Genomic DNA, 19,986 nt, shown 5'->3' with positions numbered 1-19,986 from the left:
GCAAACAACCGTTCTACAAAGAGACTAGGAAGTTGTTATGAAACGGATTGAGATGAAGCCTCCACATTGTCAGCTCAATCAATCCTATGTGAAGTTAGTTACAATGAGAAAGTCTTGGACGATGAGCAAGGATCTTGAAGATTGTGTGGTCGAGGATTCCGAGGTTGAGAAGTCTTGGATGACGAGCAAGGATCTTGCAGCTTGTGTGGTCAAGGATTCCGAGGATGAGACCTCTTGGACGACGAGCGAGGATCTTGCAGCTTGTGTGGTCAAGGATCCGAGGATAGACGTCTTGCACGACGAGCAAGGATCTTGCAACTTGTGTGGTCGAGGATTCCGAGGATGAAGTGGAGGTGTAAGCATCCGAAGAAACAAGGAAACAGTTAATGCGAAACTGAAAAGTAAGTACTTGTGTTTTTGAAGGGGGTTGTAAAGATGTAGAGGCATGCATTTAACATTGTTGTATTATGAGTAAGTTTGACGAAGTGATCATTTCTATGTTAACCTTCTTCCATTTTGATGCATGCCTCGGATACCTCAGCAATGGCGGCCTCGCTCTTACACAAGCAATGGCCGATCGAACACACTCGAAAGATTCACCAAACCAAGAAAAGCATGTTCTGTGTGGATGAGATCAAAAATTGAGATGTTTGATAGCCTAGATCAATTTATAAATATAAGAATTAAGATGATATTTTTGCCTATAAAATTCACCGTATATGAATATGTTTATGATAATGAATGAATGAATGCAGTAACTAAAATAGGTAAGTCGAATTCATTAGATAATCACATGATTAATTAGGCTAAATTAGTTGATATGATTTCTTAGGGGGTTGAAATGATAATATTTTCAGCAAACAATTAATCTAGATTGTGATTAGGTTGACAAGGGGTGGGTGGGTGGGTATATACAGTATTGAAATTGTCATACTCCCACCGTCCCTAAAAATAGACAACATACATTTGAAATGACACTTGTTTTAAATATTTAATGCACAATTGGATAGTGAAGTATGCCGCCGTTGCCATTTTTTTACTGTTCATCTTTGTTCTGTCATTTCAATAACCCCTCGAGTTCAATAATTTGTTACAAATATAAGATAAATTGGAAGCTCAAAGGTATAATGTCCAACAAAATCAGACAGAAATGCTCAGAATCAATATCGAGTTTTTAAGTTGAAGAAAGGAATTGTTTAGATTTTGATGACGAATTCTGAGAATTTGAGTTACAGGGGTAAGAAATTCATGTAACATACTACAGTTTACTGCAACATTTTGAGAAGGTTTGATCTTGAAAATGTTTTGACATTTTTATCGAACATATATGATGTCCAAACTCGAATATATCATAGAATCATGCTGAAAGCTTGTGATAACTGGAGATCTCCAAAATCAAAGAATAGTTCAGGAAAGCTAATACTCCATAAAGAAGCAACAAACAACTACAACTCACTAACTCAGTATTGTTCTTCCAACAGAATGGGAGAAATGGACAAGAGGGTAGCATATACTAGCTAAATTCAAATCTACGCAACTGTACAACAGAATCAAATCACTGAAAACAATCCTTTTAAGCCTCACTAATTTTAAACAGCAGGGTGAGTGTGGTTCAATACAGGTTGACCGGTACTGCATTTCTCTGCTGAGTTTGAGCTCCGAGCTCCGAGTCAAGCTTCAGGGACCAACAACGACTCAAGTTCTTCTCGGCGCTGCTCAAGCTCCTGCAATTGTTATTTGGTGCAACATTGGTAATCCTCATAAAGTGTATTATACAAACAAATGTAACAAAAGATAGAAACTCAACAAGGGAAATGGAGTAGGGGACTGCCGGTGTGAAATTTGCATTTAAAGTGTAAAAAAGTCAGATCAAAGCAGCAAAAATGATTTCCCATACGGTGAGATTTCGAGCTTCTTTTACAATATAATGAGGGTTTAGAGCATATGAGGGTAATTCCAACTTCCTTTTATATATCAATTGTCAATATTAACTTCAAGAGGAACAGCAATATCATTTCAGTACTCGTCAAGGGACAGCCAGCACGAGATATTATACTTTACTTAGGACTCAAAATAACAATCAAATTCTACTTGGGAGCGATTTAAATAAAAACTCCTTATTGTGAAAACTCAGCACTGAACCTATAAAGTAACTCCATTGAACTCTACACTTAGCAAATCACACGAATTACTTATAGATCCAGTGCAGTTAGCATATAGATTTAGCATAGTTACATTATAAATTCAGTGCAAAATTCTCACAGTTCTGACGATGAGATGGTTTTTATTTGAAACCACAATACATAGACGTAAAAAAAAACAAACATACAAGTATACAACCTCAATAATGAGCTGCTAAAACCTTATAGGAGTGAGGATACTCTAATTTATTGCTCAATCAAACATCCATCTCAATAGGTCTATTATGTTTTAACAATTAACCTACCAAAAGACATTACCTCAAGATCCTTTATTGCTTGCTCCCTGGAGATTTCTTTTTTCTGGCGAGCCCGTTTCACCATGCCAATGCAGCACATTCCTACAGAGGCATTTTAAGTTCACTCTATGTTAGAGCTTAATGTACTTAAAATCCATCGTAAAACTCAGAATCAACAGGCCACATTCTATGTTGAGAAGAATTGCTCATTATGGCACAGTGTAAACTGTAAACCGCATGGGAAACAAAATCCAGAGATATGTACTACTGGCCAGAAAACACTATGTGCAATGTAATGATAAACTTACTGATATAACGTAAACTACACCACATCCAAGAAGCAGGTAGCTAGAGATGCTTTGGAGAAGAAAAAGCTCTGCATGGTCCTTTAAATACTCAGGGTAAGCTCGGGTCATCACTGCAACACTGGAGAAAATAGATGAGCGCAAGCTTCATATGCAACCTATAAGCAGTTCTGGAATGTACGGACAGAACAGGCAATAGGGCTTGTCAGTGTAATCACCAGATGAATACTACAGATTTCTTTCTAGTCAATAGTCATTATCCCGTAAGGATATAAACAGTTAAGCAGTAGAGAGCTTTGTTTAGTCACCCAGCACGAAAAGACAGGAAAACTGTAGGAGATTTTGGATATTAAGAAGAAACCTAAATCTGGAAGATGAATATAACCAACATAACTAGATACAACTAGTCATCTAACACTACACACAAGGATAGCTAAGTAGGATTTCAATCAAATCAATTGCCGAGGAAATATATACAGCAAAAGTTGGACATACAAGATCTGCAGCATCCCTCTGCCAGCCCAGTACTCCAGGATCTGCAACATTTAGAACACTTAATATAGAAACATATGGATTTGAACATAACAAATAATAGCTAGAGTGTTTTCCAAATATATCAAGAAAAAGGCAATACAAACTTCCTCATTTCTGAGACAGAGTACCCTGAAAAAACTTCCGTTGGAATGTTTAGATGTACAGCCCTTCCGAAGGGCAATCAGAAAACATTAAAAAAAACAGGTCAGTAACTGGTAGGGAATCCCATAACAATTCAACTCCCATGCTCTATTAACTCATTACACTTTTAAGCAAGAACTCATTCCCTGACTTAAGCTTAGGTTCCATGAGTACAAAAATATGTGCCTCCAACGTCTGAGAAACATATGTGCTTAAAAAATTGAGAATCGTGGATCCACCACTGCTAGAAGCAGACAATTTCAGTTTCAGATTCTTTCAACTCTTCAGACCAGACTCACAGAGTATTTGATGTGCTTCAAATTGCACTTGCTTACATGGAGCAGATTGATCGTGCCAGTTACCAAAGGCGCCTAGTTTTTGTTACTGCTAATGAATAGTTGAGTTTTATTTTCTAACTCACTTGTTTTATGTTGTTTGCAATTTCATTTTGTTAGGATGACTAGCATGGAATTTTCTTCAACTATGAGGGAACTATAACTATTCTTTTCTAAGTTTATTACAGGAGTTGAAAAGTTAATTTTGATCAATGGAGTTAATTGCTGTTTTAATTGATAGTGATTGATTTTGTGGGTACTGTGGCTGTCTGTATATTAGTATTTGGCAAGTGAGCCGCAAGAGAGTGTTTTCAATGTGATGAGAAGTACACTCTGAGGCGTCGTTGTTCAAAAAAATCATTGCAAGTGTTGATTATTGTTGAACCAGATGACAACTTGCATCTACCTAATGATTCAGAGGGGAGGCATGGGTGGGGAAGTAGCAGGGGAAATTTTTGTATTTCCAGCTTGAGGTTTAGGCCCTTTAGAAGGAAGGAGTTGTTAGTTGTTACAGACACAGTCAGGCACGTCACAATACTCACCTTTATATTTCTCCATTTCTATCCAGTTGGTAATGTATCATTGCTGGCAGAAGACTCCTATGTGAGCTTTTGCAAGCTTAGTTTAATCAATTAAGCCTTTTCCCATTAGAAGAGGACCATTTTATGATTAGAATTCTTGTGTATACTTGTTTGGTTCGTACAAATCAATTCAATAGTATGCAGCACCAGATCACACTAAATTCGGTTTTTTGCAGCTATATTATGATCAAAGCACAGCCTAAAACTTCCAAATCAGCACTGTTACCACTCTCTACCTACCAGCTCTAACCAGTTGAGCATACAAGCAAGCATTTTTCTAGTAATGACGTGAGGATTTGCCCTATGACCTTTTAAAAAAGGGAGAATTCTTTTATTTGGAGCTTGAGCTAAAGAACATGCTTACTATCCGAGTTTAAGTTAACTAGATTCGAAAACAGAGAGCATTAAACAGAAAATTGCTAGAATTACACAGAAAGCATTAATTGCCCTAAAAAGAAAAAAAAAGTTCAATTCCATGGGGAGTGAAAGAAAGAGAGAGTGAACCTTGGAGAACTTCATGATGAATTCCCACTCGGTCTCGGCGACAACCACAAACAAGGAAATTACCACCGTGTAACACCGGAATATCCCATCGAATATCTGCACTAAATGAAACGAATTCAAAATGTGCCCAACCAATTAACTCAGTGTGGAACACATGAAATAGCATACATCAGATCCGTTGTTGAAAGATTGGACGGCGGAGAGGATGTTGACGGCGATGCAGAGAATGGCGGCGAGAGCTGTGATGACGCTGAAGCAGCGGCAGGTGATGAGGAAGGGATCGGGCCTCGAACGGAGCCGGGTGGTGACGGCGGGCGGGTCAGGTTCTCGAGAACTCTGCGCCTCCATTTTGAGCTGAGATTAAAGATGCTGAAATGCAACTGCCGCCGCCGTGGCGAGCTTGAGGCAGATTCCTGCACCTGCTACGCACGCTACCCCAAAATCGATGCTTTGATTGGTTGGGAAAGCCACCTATGTTTCTTCTGCTATTCAACAATAATTTAACTTTCTCAAAAAAAAACAATAATTTAACTTCATATCTCAATTTCTTATTCATAGTTATAATTTTGCCATAAAAAAAATAGAAAAAAATTACCAGGACATCCATAATAAGAATATGAAAATAAACCACTAACTATTTTCATCATTTAATTTTTTTGTTTTAATTTTAAAATTCTAAAGCAAATAACATAAATTAAAACTCCATTTGTCTAATTGCAATCTTGTGCACTTTTGCACAGCTAAAAACTCAAATATTTTTATTTGAAACATTCCAATATATTATAGTCATTTTTTAAAACTATTTAGCAAAAGTTATTATATTTCATTTTTGTTATTCAAGTCTCTCTATTATTTAATTCTTCTTTCAATTTAGTAAAATTAACGATACCAATTTATTATGAGGAAAACGTCTCTATCTTGGAATGAGAGGAGTCTAATTTTTTATTGTTTTTTAGTTAGTACTCCCTCCGTAGATGCATTATATTTTCTGATTTCGTTTTGAAAAAATGATATTAAATAGTTTAGGTGGAGAGAGTAAAGTAAAAGAGAGAATAATGTAGAGAAGAGTCTTATCTGCAATATTCTCTCTTACTTTACTTTTTCTCCACTTTAACTATTTATAATTATTTTTTTAAAATGAATGCGGCAAAATGAAATGGTTCTATTATTATGGGACGGAGGGAGCAATATATAACAAATCAAAGATCAAGTAGAGTATAAATTTATAGCTTCCATACAAAAGTTCAAATAATTACTACTACTCATAATTCAAGATGATGACAACAAGAGTCCACAATTCGACAGCAAATTCCAACACCAATCTTGGTAATTTGTTACAAACAAATTATTCGAACGCATAATTCATTATCTCCACTGTGATCCCACTCGAAACAAGAAGCGAAAATGGCTGCAGAAAACGGCAATGCTGATTTAGCAGATGACGGTTCCGTCGCTGGATTCGATTCTTTGCACCGCCTCCTCCAATCTTCCCTTCCTCCCCACCTTTTTCAGGTCAGATCAACGCCACAATTTATTACACTAACTTTTTTTCCGATTACAATTCCCTCTGAGCTTCAATTCTGTTGGATGTTGAGTTGAATATGATGATAAACTTTTCTTTGGAATTTACATAAGTTTTATTGATACTGTTCGTTGCGCCAGGAAGCTAGCCGATTGCTGATTGGGCTAAACTGTGGGAAAACGCTTGATTCTGTTGCTCTTCCCGCTCCTGCCAAATCTCTTTCTCTAAACCATGATTTTGATCTTCAGGTATGTGTGCTTATGATTGTGTGTGTTGTCTCATCTTTTTGGTGATATCAACCTTGAAGAACTACTTTCACACTTTTCATTCAATTTGTGTTCATAACAATTCATTCTACTTTTCCAATGCACACAATTATATTTGTTAGCTGGAGTGATGGTCTCTTAACTTAATCATATGTAATCAAGAGTGCTTGATGGCCTTTGAATTTCTGAGGCAAAAACTTGTGGGTGCATGTTAATTCCTATGAGGGTTTATTAATCCCCAATTGGAATTTACTAATCACAATTAGGAGATTTAGTTAGGGTGGATGCAGCCAATTGTGCCTCTAAATTAGTTATCTTGAAAACATGGAGTGTCTTCTTCCACTTGATTGGCTGACAAAATACATATGTTAGTTATTGAGATGCTACTGCTTTTCTTGTGTCAATAGATGTTTATGAAATATTTAATCGGGGTGTTATCATGGAAACTATGAGTTCTTGCATTTGTGTCACTGTAATTACATCATCAGTTTTGGTGGCTGTTCTTTTCCTTATATATGTTTTGCATATTAAGATAGCTGTCTTTTCCTAACAATATGCAGGCATTTTCGTTTCGTGCTGATAGTGAATCACTGAGGGAACCTCGCTGTGTGAGGGTGGGTCTGATTCAGAACTCTATAGCTCTTCCAACTACAGAACCATTTCTTGATCAGAAATGGGGCATCTTTCAGAAATTGACACCGATCATTGAAGCTGCAGGTGCTTCTGGAGTCAACATATTATGTTTGCAGGTATTTTGTCCATGAAAATCACAAGATCTCGCTGGCTGTAGGAGATTAACTGTGGACCGTCAATGCAGGAAGCTTGGGCGATGCCATTTGCATTCTGCACCCGTGAGAAGAAATGGTGTGAGTTTGCCGAGCCAATAGATGGAGAATCGACAAAATTTCTTCAGGAGTTTGCTCGGAGGTACAACATGGTTATAGTGAGCCCTATCCTTGAAAGGGATGTGAACCATGGGGAGACACTCTGGAACACTGCTGTAATAATTGGAAATAATGGGAACATAATCGGGAAGCACAGGAAGGTAAACCGACGCGTCACATATCTGGTCTATGTATTTATTTCACATGAACGTTTCTCTGAATGTAATTGTTGCAGAATCATATACCTAGAGTCGGGGACTTCAATGAAAGCACATACTATATGGAAGGAAATACCGGGCATCCTGTGTTTGAGACGGCTTATGGAAAGATTGCTGTCAATATATGTTATGGAAGACATCATCCTCTTAATTGGTTAGTTTTCGGCTTAAATGGTGCGGAGATAGTTTTTAACCCATCAGCAACTGTGGGTGAACTGAGTGAACCAATGTGGCCGATTGAGGTACTCTTTCACCCTTCCACTTTTTGTTTTTTGAGTTTGTTTAGTTTGTACTGACACACTCAGGGACGGATCTAGTATAGAATGAGAAGGGGCAAATGCCCCACCTCAATTTTTCATAAGCATGTAGGCATTTATATTATATTACCTTAATATATGTAAATTCACACTATTTGCCCCCTTACATTTAAGAAAATAATAATTTATTTGCCCCTCTCCTAAAAACACACCACCTTGTACCTTTACATGTAATAATATAATATATTTTGTTTTATTTTAATATTTATTTATTTATATATTAATATTTTTGCCCCTCCTGTTATAATTTTCTGGCTCCGTCCCTGGACACACTCTTGCTATTCTTGAACGTTTATGATCGGTTAAATTCTTGCATGGACGTTTACTTTTGCAGGCACGTAATGCAGCCATAGCAAACAGTTACTTTGTATGCTCAATCAATCGTGTTGGGACTGAACATTTCCCGAATCCATTCACCTCAGGAGATGGGAAGCCACAACATACAGATTTTGGACACTTCTATGGTTCCAGCTACGTATCAGCGCCCGATTCCTCCTGCACGCCATCCAGTGTTGTTAATTTGGCGTTCGGGTCGCTCGGGTCGCCCGGGTCGAGACCATCACCGCCCCAACATGGGTGGGTTGATCGAGATGCATGGGTCGCGCTGGATCGGTTGGGTCGGAGGGGTCGAGCGTTTCGGCTACAGTGTTTTTGCGAATAAATTTTACAGAGATTGAAGGAAGTGATGAAGGAAGATGATGGAGAAGAGAGAGGAGAGAGGAGAGAGGAGTATAATTATGAGCCTTGGAATAGACATCTTTGTCACTATTCATTTGTTTAGTGGGATTAGGAAAATATAAAAAATTGACATAGTTTATCACACTTTTTAGGTAGCAATAAAAATATTATTTTACCAAATTTTTGATTAGTTAAATTGAATCCAATATATTTACATGGATATATTGTCAATCCAAACATGGAGTATAATTTAATGGTGGAAAATGAGTATATTATTTTAGGAATAAATTAATATTTGTTCTTCTACAATATAAACGTTTCGAGATTCAAATTGTACTATTTAAAGTTTTATTATTTTATTTATATAATAATCTATTGTATTAATCAAATTATTTATTAATCTTATATAGGTTGTCTACTAATACATATTCATTTATTTTTTACTAATTTTTAAAATAGATTTCACATTCCACTCCTATTTTATTATAAGTTAATACTACATACAAAATGACGCACATTTCATAAATATTTTCTTTGACATTTTCAGACAATGGTTTCAATTATTTATTTTGTGTTATACTTATGACTTATGAATTGTTTTGATATTTTGATAATTTCTATTTTTCACTTTATCTCTATTCACATGAATTACGTCTACATTTATATTATTGATATATTATAAACATTAGAGTAATATATTTATTTGATTTAATATTAAAAGGCAAAAAAATTAGCCTAGATTAGTGGGTCTCTCGACCCAGTCGACTCGTCGACCCGCGACCCGAATTTTCACCTTATCGACCCGGTGCGACCCTCGACCCTAACAACACTGACGCCATCTCTATCCCGCCACAAGGATGGCTTGCTGATATCGGACATGGATCTCAACCTCTGCCGGCAACTGAAGGACAAATGGGGATTCCGCATGACTGCCCGATATGAGATTTATGCAGATCTGTTTGCTCGTTATGTGAAGCCCGATTTTGAACCCCAAGTCATTTCTGGTCCACTGTTGAACAAGAAAACCCTTTAAGGAGATGTGAAAGGAACTGAGAATTGGTTGCTGGAATTGGAGTGCGCTTTCGCCATGGAGAGCTTCCAAGATTCTGGACAGTGTTCTGATTGTGAATAGTTTTACTTTTACTTAACTTTAATGCTGGTAATAATTTAATGTATTTGTGGTAATTGTCGGATTTGCAAAGCTTACAGGAATAGTTCTTGTGTAAGCTAAAACATTTTTTTTTCTGAATTCATTAAAGAACCTTAAACAGATCCTTTGGCTTCTCTCTCTCTCTTGGCCAGTGGACATTCCATTTTTACTCAATGTTTCTTGAGCAAATTATAAATTTCATGAAAAACAGTTGTGACTGAATTGCAGCTAAGTGATGATACGAATGACTAATTCTCAACCATTCCCACCAAATAGTCTCTTTTTTTTGCCATTTTGATTCTCTATCAAAATTAGTTGACTTTTTATTATGGGATTTTTTTTTTATCACATTACCCTATTAGTACTACTAATGATGTAGATCATATTATCTATCCACTAATACTATTTAAAAAAAAAATTCTTATACTTACCTAATTTCATATTTACATTTATGTCTATCTTCAAAAATTTCCATTCTTAGAGGATGTTGGAGGACGAAGGGCTAGTCATACTGGTAAAAAAACGTCTAGTATTTTATTTAGGGCTTTCAGCTAAGTTTTGATTTCACCGTATTTTAGGGTTTGGGTATTTTGGTCATTTCAATAATTTTACTTTTGAGCGTGGCAGCTCATTATTTAATTTGTGCAGGTTGTGTCATAGGTATATGTCACTTTATATTTTTCTCTCGTGCCTCTCTTTTAAATATGCAGTAAACACACTTCTCTCACCTATCTCTCATCCCTTCTTTTTCCTCTGCTTCCCTCTGCAAAATCTCTCTTCCCTTCTTCTTCTTCTTGCTTCCCTCTGCAACGCTGAGTTTAGTTTTTTGTCTTCATGTCTTCGATGTCCATTAAAAACTCGGCTGATGGAGGAGGGAATGGTTGTAGGTGGCTCCGTATTGAGTACGAAAAATGTATGTGCCAGCAAAGAACGATTCTCAAGAAATGAATAAAATGGAATGTTGTACTTCGTTTGCGAGAGAAAGGGCAAGGTTGGAGGCATTTTCGGTGGTGTTATCTGAAGTGTGTGAGTTTTGACTTGGTTGGGCATAGTCGGTGTGAAGGTGGGGTTGGAGGAGAGGAAGAAGTTGACTTGAAGTATCTCAAAATTGTTATGAAGGTGGAAGTAAAGTGAAAGATTTTATTTTGGTGTTATTTGCTGGGTTTTCGTTGTTAGTTTCATTTGTAGCCATTATGGTGAGTTTGAAGACGTAGGTTTTCACAAGTAGATTGCAGTGCGTGAGTTTGGGAAAACATTTTGGCCAAGAATTGCAGTGCGTGAACTTGGGGAAAATTTTGATGTGTTCGAAGCAATGTAAATTGATTATGTGTTCTAAGTATGAATTTTTTGAAGTTTCAAGATTCAAATGTTGTGACTTGAATAAAAAATTGATTTTTAAATTTGAATATGAAATTAACGATGGCGGAAATGGGTATTCAATATTCGATGGGTGTTCATTTGAAAGTCCGAAATCGAGACAAAAAATTGATGGTACCAAGCAAAGAGTAATATAGTGGTTGGGTACTTAAATGGATCTCATTGGAAATGTTACTCAAATGAAAAGGATATCAAAATAATATTAGATGTAGTATACGGCTAAATCTAATACAAAAAATAATATCAAACTGGCTACCTGATAGTAATATCAGATGTAATACAAAAAATAATATCATATCGAGTATTAAAAGAAATATCGATGTAGTACCTGACAGAGTATTGGACATTTTTACTTTTCAAAATTTTGACTTTTTCAATCTATCATCCTCACCCGATTTGCATGTACTATCATATATACACATATACATATAGGGTAGTGATAAAATGCAAACTCATATATTGTACAAACTTCAAACTTTTCAACACAGTATCAACACAACTTCAACACAATGTCAACACAGTGTAAAATTTCAAGATTTTGATGTTAACACAATGTCAATACAATTTCAAAACAACATCAATCGTTGACATTTTTTATTGCTATTATTTTATCATTTATTGATATTTTCTAACTGTCCAGATCATAGTTCTAACTGAGAATTGAGATGCAATCTCAGCCACTCATTCACAATTTTCGTGCGATGTCAACAGCGTGTAGTTTATGTCAACAATGGGGTATTTTTGTCATTTCAGTTCTAAAATGTTTAAATTATATTCAAAAACCTCAGTAAAACTCTCGAACGTTTCTCTCCAAAGTTTCTTATACAATTCTGCTTCTTCTCTTCTCTTCGTCGTGATTCATCTCCTAATCTAGACTTCGTTCAGTTTTCTACATCAATTAATTTCCAAAAATGAGGATCGAAGAAATTGTTGAAGCTGAAGCGCCGATTGTGCCAGAAAAAGGTATTCCAAATCGGCGGTCGTTGAAGCGAATTCTTCAGCTTAAGAAATTGATTCAAATTTTAAGTAAATTGCTTCGATTTTAGTGTATTAAAACACATCTGGATTTGTTTTCTTATGAATTCGATTTCTGCTGTTTTTTTTATTGATTAGCGATGGTAGAATCGGAAGAGATGGAAATGAACAATGCTGCTGGAAAAAACAGAAGAGAACAAGCATCTTCTTCCAGTTAAGGATTTGTTTAAATTTTTAAGATGATTGACATTTCATACAATAGTTATTGACATAGTTATGATAATATACTTGTGTTTTCTATAAACGGCATATACTTGTCATTGAGATAATTTTGTATACTGTTGACATAGTGTATGCTTGTTTGGATTGTTGTTGACATTATAAACTTTAACAATTGATATAATAGTAAAAAGATAATTGTGCTTTGTGCTTGCTTTAAACATGATATACTTGTTATTGACATAGTGTATACTTATTAGAATCGTTGTTGACATAGTCAAATTGACATTCAGCCTTTGCTGATAGGGAGCGGGCTAGTTTTGGGGTTGGCGCCGTCTTTTGAGTACACATTTTTGGTGTATGCTTCTCCAGTTGGAAACTATTTCAAGGTTGTGTTTACGTTTTCAATTTTAATTCGATTGAATCAAGGGGATATTAAGGAGTTTGTGGATAAGGTTTAATTTTTGTGGTTTGCAGGAAGGGACTGCGCCGATCAGCTTGTACGTTGAGGATGAGTTCCATCGCGCTGGCCGCGGTGGTTCTGGAGGTATGAAGAGCGTCACGAATTATGCGCCGGTATGTAAGTGTTGCATCTCTCTGCCAACTGTTTGATGAAAGTTCTAAATGAAGTTGGCTACTGAAAGTTCGTCAAAGTGTTTTTATTTTTTTATTTTTATGATTTTGATATCAATTAATTTCGTCCTGCTTGTAAAAACATGTTTCTCAGTATGAAATATCGGAATAATGTTTTTGATGCATGGATAAATTTAACAAATTTACAAAGTTCATTTGATATTTAACAGTAGTAAATAAATTATAGGTGAGGTCATGAACTGCTAGTAATCATGGAGAGCAAGAACTACCAAGCAAGCCACTATGCCACTCAGGGCTATGAGCAGACGTTGCTCCAGCGTCTGCATCAAGAGCTTTACAATCTCAAGTTTCTAATCGTCGTGGATGATAATGCTTGGGATCGGATCGCACACGCCTTGCCAGATAAGGAGAACGACAACCGGATTCTTCTCACCACTAGGCTTCGGGAGGTCACTGAATAAAATTCTGAAAAATCTAGTTTACTTCATGAGATGCAGCCGCTCGGGCTGGAGCACAGCTGGCAGTTCCTCTGTTATCTTACCTTCGGTGATATGCTGAAAAATGATAATGGTGATGTTACATTGCTCTGCCCTCCTCACTTGAAGGAAATTGGAAGATCGATCGCCGAGAAATGTAAAGGTCTTCCTCTGTCACTGGTTGTGGTTGGTGGTCATCTCATTCAGGAGACAGAAAAGATTGATTTCTGGAAAAGGATAGAAGGAGATACTGCTGATGCTGCTGCAATGGGGGAGGGTTCCTACTTGGAGATCTTGGCTCTCAGCTACCTTTACTTGCCTGCTAGACTTCAAGGTTGTTTCATTTACGTGGGTGCATTCCCGGAAGATTGTGAGATACGTGCCTCTAAACTCATCAAACTTTGGGTTGGTGAAGGTTTCTTCCTAAAACCTGCACTACCCACACAAACCATGGACAACTATTCTGGTTTCTAACTTTTGAACTTAGCAGTATGTAATATATATGAAATGTCAATCAGTTCAACAACTTGTATTGAAATGTCAATCAGTTCAAAAACAATTCTTATAATTAAAAAAGAACAACTATTTTCTCTTAATTTTTTTATTTGAAACAAGTTCTGGTATCATGATCATGCAATACATGTCAATAGCTTTCGTATCAAATATCAACAACCTATATGAAAATATCAACAGCTTGTATATCAAATGTCAACAACTTGTCAACAATTTGTATATAGTGTCAACAACTCAAAAACAATTATTGTAATTTAAAAATAACAACTATTTTATCTTAAATTTTTATTTGACACGGGTTTTGGCATCATGATCATACAACACATGTCAATAGCATGCATATCAAATGTTAACAACTTATAGCAAAATGTCAACAGCTTGTCAACAACTTGTATATAGTGTCAACAACTCAAAAACAATTCTTGTAATTAAAAAATAACAACTATTTTATCTTAATTTTTTTATTTGACACAAGTTTTGGCATCATGATCATGCAACACATGTCAATAGCCCGCATATCAAATGTCAACAACTTATAGCAAAATGTCAATAGCTTGTCAATAATTTGTATATATTGTCAACAACTCAAAAACAATTCTTGTGATGAAAAAATAACAACTATTTTATCTTAATTTTTTTATTTGACACAAGTTCTGACATCATGATCATACAACACATGCCAATAGCCTGCATATCAAATGTCAACAACTTATAGTAAAATGTCAACAGCTTGTATATAGTGTCAACAACTCAAAAACAATTCTTGTAATTAAAAAATAACAACTATTTTATCTTAATTTTTTTATTTGACACAAGTTCTGGTATCATGATCATGCAATACATGTCAATAGCTTTCGTATCAAATGTCAACAACTTATATGAAAATGTCAACAGATTGTCAACAACTTGTATATAGTATCCACAACTCAAAAACAATTATTGTAATTAAAAAATAACAAATATTTTATCTTAATTTTTTTTATTTGACACAAGTTCTGACATCATGATCATACAACACATGTCAATAGCATGCATATCAAATGTCAACAACTTATAGTAAAATGTCAACAACTTGTATATAGTGTCAACAACTCAAAAACAATTCTTGTAATTAAAAAATAACAACTATTTTATCTTAATTTTTTTATTTGACAGAAGTTATGGCATCATGATCATACAACACATGCCAATAGCCTGCATATCAAATGTCAACAACTTATAGCAAAATGTCAACATCTTGTCAACAACTTGTGATAATGATTTCCGCGAATTCCCCCTTTCTCCTGTATAGCTCCATCGACGCATTTTGTATCCTAGGTCCACCTCCAACACCGCTCGCACACTGTGCCTCAGATCCTTGGACGATTTCGTCACCTCCACGAGCTCATGAGATCTGAAGCAGAAGAGTTCCGAATCGGAACCATTGTCACTGAGCTCCATTGTCAAGTCGATGATCTCCATCCCAGATAATCGAACGACAGCCATGGTGTCCGGCAGCTCTTCCCTCGTGGCATCCATTAGCTTATCCAGTGATTCTGCAGCTCTCTTGAAGGCATTCAATGGAGAAAAATAGTGGATAGTGTAGCATGTCACCACATCCAATCAAAGAAACAAAATCATTGCATTTTACAACCATTGCCTAAAAATCAATATAATTTCACAATTGGATTATCCTTGAAATTGAGTTCTTCATTAACATTGACTTGAATTAGAGTTTCCCCAGAATAGCTACAGGAATTGAAAAACCACTAACTAGTAGGGCTGGAATTGCAGCCAGAAAAGCCAGGTTGCAGAAACTGCTGTCAGCAAATCAACACCAAATTAGTGCTGAGATCCCTAAATTTGTAAAACCGGCGAAAATACACATTAAACAACTAAAGCTAAGAACCCTAATTTTTCAAAATGTGGAAATATTCATCACTCAGTTCAATTAGTTTAGTTGAACAACGCAGCGAGCAATCTCCAATCAATATGAAATGAATTAATCATAATCTGAGTAGATCTTCCCCAATTATATCAAATTCAGGTAGAGAGAGAGAAATAGAGAGTACGGCGCAGACGGTGAGACTGAGAAATTGAATGTGGCGGTGAGAGAGGGTCAGTTGAGGCGGAGATCCGACGGCGGCAGTGAGTTGCGAGGCGGCGGAGGGCTCCGACGTGGCATTCTCGACGGAGAGAAGAGTGAAAGAAGCGAAGCGGCAGGGAGCGGGCAACCGGAGACTCAGCCGGCTAGGAGGGGAAAAAATGCCGCCATTTCCGCCGCTGGAGGTTCACAGAGTCTGACCGCCGCCGCCCAGAACCACCTCTCAGAAGCTCCGTCTCCGCCTCTCCGAGATATTTTTCACCGACGACCCGCTCCACAAGTTCCAAGGATCAGTCGTGGTTTTGGAAACTGATTTTGGGGCTGCAGTTCTTCTTCCCCATTAAAACACGAAATGACCATTATACCCTTTCATAATAAATTAATATAAAAATATTTTTCATGTGGCAAAATTTGGACCACTCATTTAATAAAAATGAGTGGCTCATATTGCATCTCATTTCTCAATTAGTCTAAAAATCTAAATTGATCACAATTATATATATATATATATATATATATAATATATATATATATATATATATATATATATTATCGAAATTGAGGTATTGTAGTGTTGACAGAGAGAGAGGAAAATTTGAGTGAATTTTGAGAAACCCTTCCATCTTCCCACCATTTTCAACTCTTCATCTTCCCTCTCACCTCACATCAACCCTTCATTTTCCCTCTCACCTCACTCTCTCACCTGCTACAGCATTCCATTTTATTCCTTGTTTGCATCGTCATTTTACAAAGGGAAGCAGAGGAAAAAGAAGAAGAAGAAGAAGAAGGGAAGAGAGATAGAAGAGAGAAGGTGTTTAAAAGAGAGGCAAGAGAGAGAATTATAAAGTGATGAGAGCATCTGCATCGCGTCTCGATGCAGGCTCGATCTCGTCCCGTCGCGATGCAACACTCCCATCTCGTCCCGTCGCGGAGACGAAGCTAGCGAGCTCTGGCGCGAGGCGTGACGCCCACTCGCCGGCCGCGAGTGGGCGTCGTAATGCTGACGCAATAAATAATATATTTTTTTTAAATTCGATTTTTAGAAAAATAAATTTAAAAATTTTAAACGGTAATATTACCGTTTGTAACGAATTTTTTTTATTCTATAAATACTCTCATTACCTCTTTCATTTTACACACAAACACACATATCTCATCTTTTTTCCTTCTCATCACTATCATATCATCTCTCTTTCCTCTCCAATATCTGCAAAAATGTCCGGTGACGGAAACTCCGGCGGCGAGGGCGGCTTCACTTGAATGCGTTTGTCACCTTTGCTGTTGCGTCTTCTATACTCTCTCTTTCTCGAGAAATTTTCTTCCGCTTTCAAGAGCTTCTTCAGACTTTCTTCACCTTCAAAAAGTAAGAAAAATGTCTTCTTCTTCTTCGGAGTCGGGTAGCGGTAGGAAAGGGGATAAGGGGTCTTCTGGCCGGAAAGGGTCCGGGGAGAAGACCGTAGAGTATTTCCATAGTATTTTGAGTAAGGATACTGTGGTATCCCTACCCGAAAAATACTTTTTCCTGGGGGAAAGGCGTGGTACCTGACGGTGATCATAGGGCTGACTCCCCGCCGGAGGGGTACGCCACCGTGTACGAGGCCTGCTTAGAATGCGGGCTTCGTTTCCCCCTCCCTTCTGCCTTTATAGATTTACTAGATTTTTTTCAGCTTCCCTTAGGCCAAGTGACTCCGAACTCTTGGAGGCACTGTCGGCCTTCGCTGCCGAACTCCGTAGGTTAGGAAGAGATTTGTCTTTGAAGGCGATCCTTAAATTCTTTCAATTTAAGAGGAAGGGGTCTTGGTTTACTTGATCCCTTTACAGCCCTTTAGAGCCTTTTGTAAAACGAAGTGGCCGAAGTGGCAAAACCGCTTCTTCTACTATGATAGGACCGCGGCTCCCAGTTTTCCCTGGAGAGGGCCGAAGTCCGTTATCCGTCATCCTCGGCCTGAACCGTTGGACGAGCTCGATGGCGAGCTCAACAAGATTCCCATAGTTAGGAAACAATACACGGAGTCTGAGCTCGTCAAGGGCGACGTCGTGTTCGACATCTCGTCTTCGGACGAAGAGCCCGAGGGTGAGGATTTCTCTTTATCTTTATGCTCTACTGCTTTAACGAAGAAAATCTGACTTTGCTTTCTTGCTTTTTGGCAGTGTACATGCTGAGTAAGGCTAGCCGCAAATCTTCGGAGTCCAAGGAGCCGGAGAGGCCGAAAACCACCAGCTCGGCGTCTGATGCCGAGAGGACTCCGAAAAGGCAAAAAAACCTCTTCGGATCCGAAGAAGCCGGAGTCGACTTCGGCAAGTAGGAAGGGGAAGGCCCAGAAGCCCCCGAGAGCGCCAGAGAAAGACGTGGTCTTGGCGCCTCCTTCGGAACATATCTGTGAGCCGTTTTTATGGCCACGGACTTCGCCGAGGTGAATTCTCTTCTTGATTTTCTGGCCTTGCTTTTTTCCTGTATTTTTTGTGGCCCCTTGTTGACTTTTTTCTATTCATTTTCAGAGGAACGATATGCTCTCCAAGCTCGTCGCCGTCGAACTCTCCAAAGCGTCCAATGACTATGCCGAGATGCAGAGAAGTTGGCGGCTGCTTGTCATCGGGCCGAACAGGCTGAGGCTAACTTTGAGAAGGCCAGAGTGCTAGGATTTCGGCCCAGGATGAAGCTCAGTTTGCCAAAAACCAGCTCGTCATCCAGCGAGAGCAGACGAAGCGGAGCGATGCTGCTGCCGTGGTTGCCCAAGGAGGCTCTCCGTGTTTACACGGAGAAACTCTTTTTGAGCAGCCAGTTCTCGGCCTTTGTCTCCGTAGCCTGGTAAAGGCTAATCGCCGATAAAGGCGAGCAGGGGGCCGACGTCGTGCTGCCTCTGTTACAGCCGAGAAATAGACAGCTCGCTTTCAAAGTCATGCCGCTCCTTGAGGAGCGCGCTTCATCCTCGCGTCCACATGCTTTCTGACAGGACCGAACGTCCGGAGTTGTCGGAGCTGATCGGGACGAGAACCTGACAGGGCTATCTTTTGCCCTCCGTGGGACCCGTTTCACCTTGAAGAAATCGATACCTTCCGAATCAAGTCTGAATCAGACATGCTTGAAAGCTTATGGCGTCGTCCTCGTCAGGGAGCACAACGAAGCTGCGCGGTTTCTTTTTTCCCAATTTCTATTTGCCCAATTTCTGTTCGCCCTAATTGGGCGTTAGATTTTGTCTTCCGCTCAGTTGAAGCAGATTTTCTAATTATTGAGAGACCGAACAAAAATAAAAGGCCTAATATTTTATATAAAAAAATAAGCTAGTTTTTTTTTTAAAAAGTAACTCCTATATAAGGGAGGAAATTACAAATAAACTCTTATATAGGAGGAAATTACAACTGATGTCAAGAGGGCTCGAACTTGGCACCCTAAACTCTAAAAAAAAAGAAGCTAGGTTATGATCCTCACACGTCAGAAAACGATTCAATATCTTTTTATTTTTTTGGCACACTATTTGTGGAGAATTTTTCTAATCGTCTGGAAAATCATTAATCATATTTCAGGTCCTTCTCAACTTTTTCTTTCCAATTATGCCCCTTGTCTTAATAGACGGTGGCGATCCTATATATAAGAACATGTGCAACGATGTCTTGCGGACGAGCGCGTCCATGCCATCGCGACGGAATGCTGCTCTACACCTGCCGCTGGAACGAGTCTGCTCGCTGCAGAGAGATTTGCTCGACGGAGCGGCATCACAATGCCCAGCCCACGTGGCGGGTTGTGGGCTGAGTGTGAGCCGTTTGAATTTGATTTTTTTAAAAAAAAATTCGAAATAAAATAATTAGAGAGAATTTTAAAAGTAAAATGCACTCCTCGAATTCCCTTAACAAAATAAAATGAAAAGAAATTAAAGAA

General features: G+C 38.0%; 2 protein-coding genes across 3 annotated transcripts; one reads left to right on the top strand and one right to left on the bottom strand.

Moving 5' to 3' along the window:
• Nucleotides 1–2,703: 2,703 nt before the first annotated feature.
• On the bottom strand, nt 2,704–5,334 carry LOC121805696. 2 transcript variants are annotated; one of them, XM_042205648.1, is made up of 4 exons: nt 5,006–5,331; nt 4,838–4,933; nt 3,238–3,278; nt 2,704–2,863 (listed from the first exon to the last, which is right to left on the bottom strand). In XM_042205648.1, the coding sequence occupies exons 1-4, from the start codon at nt 5,183–5,185 to the stop codon at nt 2,719–2,721; spliced, it is 462 nt and encodes a 153-aa protein (XP_042061582.1). In that variant the 5' UTR covers nt 5,186–5,331; the 3' UTR covers nt 2,704–2,718. The 2 variants fall into 2 exon arrangements, with proteins under 2 accessions (XP_042061582.1, XP_042061583.1); XM_042205649.1 differs by having other exon boundaries at nt 2,742–2,855; nt 5,006–5,334.
• Nucleotides 5,335–6,135: 801 nt separating this feature from the next.
• On the top strand, nt 6,136–9,839 carry LOC121805699 (beta-ureidopropionase-like). Its single transcript, XM_042205650.1, has 7 exons — nt 6,136–6,349; nt 6,500–6,607; nt 7,186–7,374; nt 7,443–7,670; nt 7,745–7,969; nt 8,379–8,543; nt 9,555–9,839. Exons 1-7 carry the CDS (start codon nt 6,242–6,244, stop codon nt 9,753–9,755), a joined length of 1,224 nt encoding a protein of 407 aa, XP_042061584.1. The 5' UTR covers nt 6,136–6,241; the 3' UTR covers nt 9,756–9,839.
• The last annotated feature ends 10,147 nt before the right edge of the window (nt 9,840–19,986 follow it).

The sequence above is a fragment of the Salvia splendens genome, chromosome 5 (assembly GCF_004379255.2).
Source record: "Salvia splendens isolate huo1 chromosome 5, SspV2, whole genome shotgun sequence".
Classification (NCBI taxonomy): Eukaryota; Viridiplantae; Streptophyta; class Magnoliopsida; order Lamiales; family Lamiaceae; genus Salvia; species Salvia splendens.
This window is presented reverse-complemented; position numbering and strand designations above follow the sequence as displayed.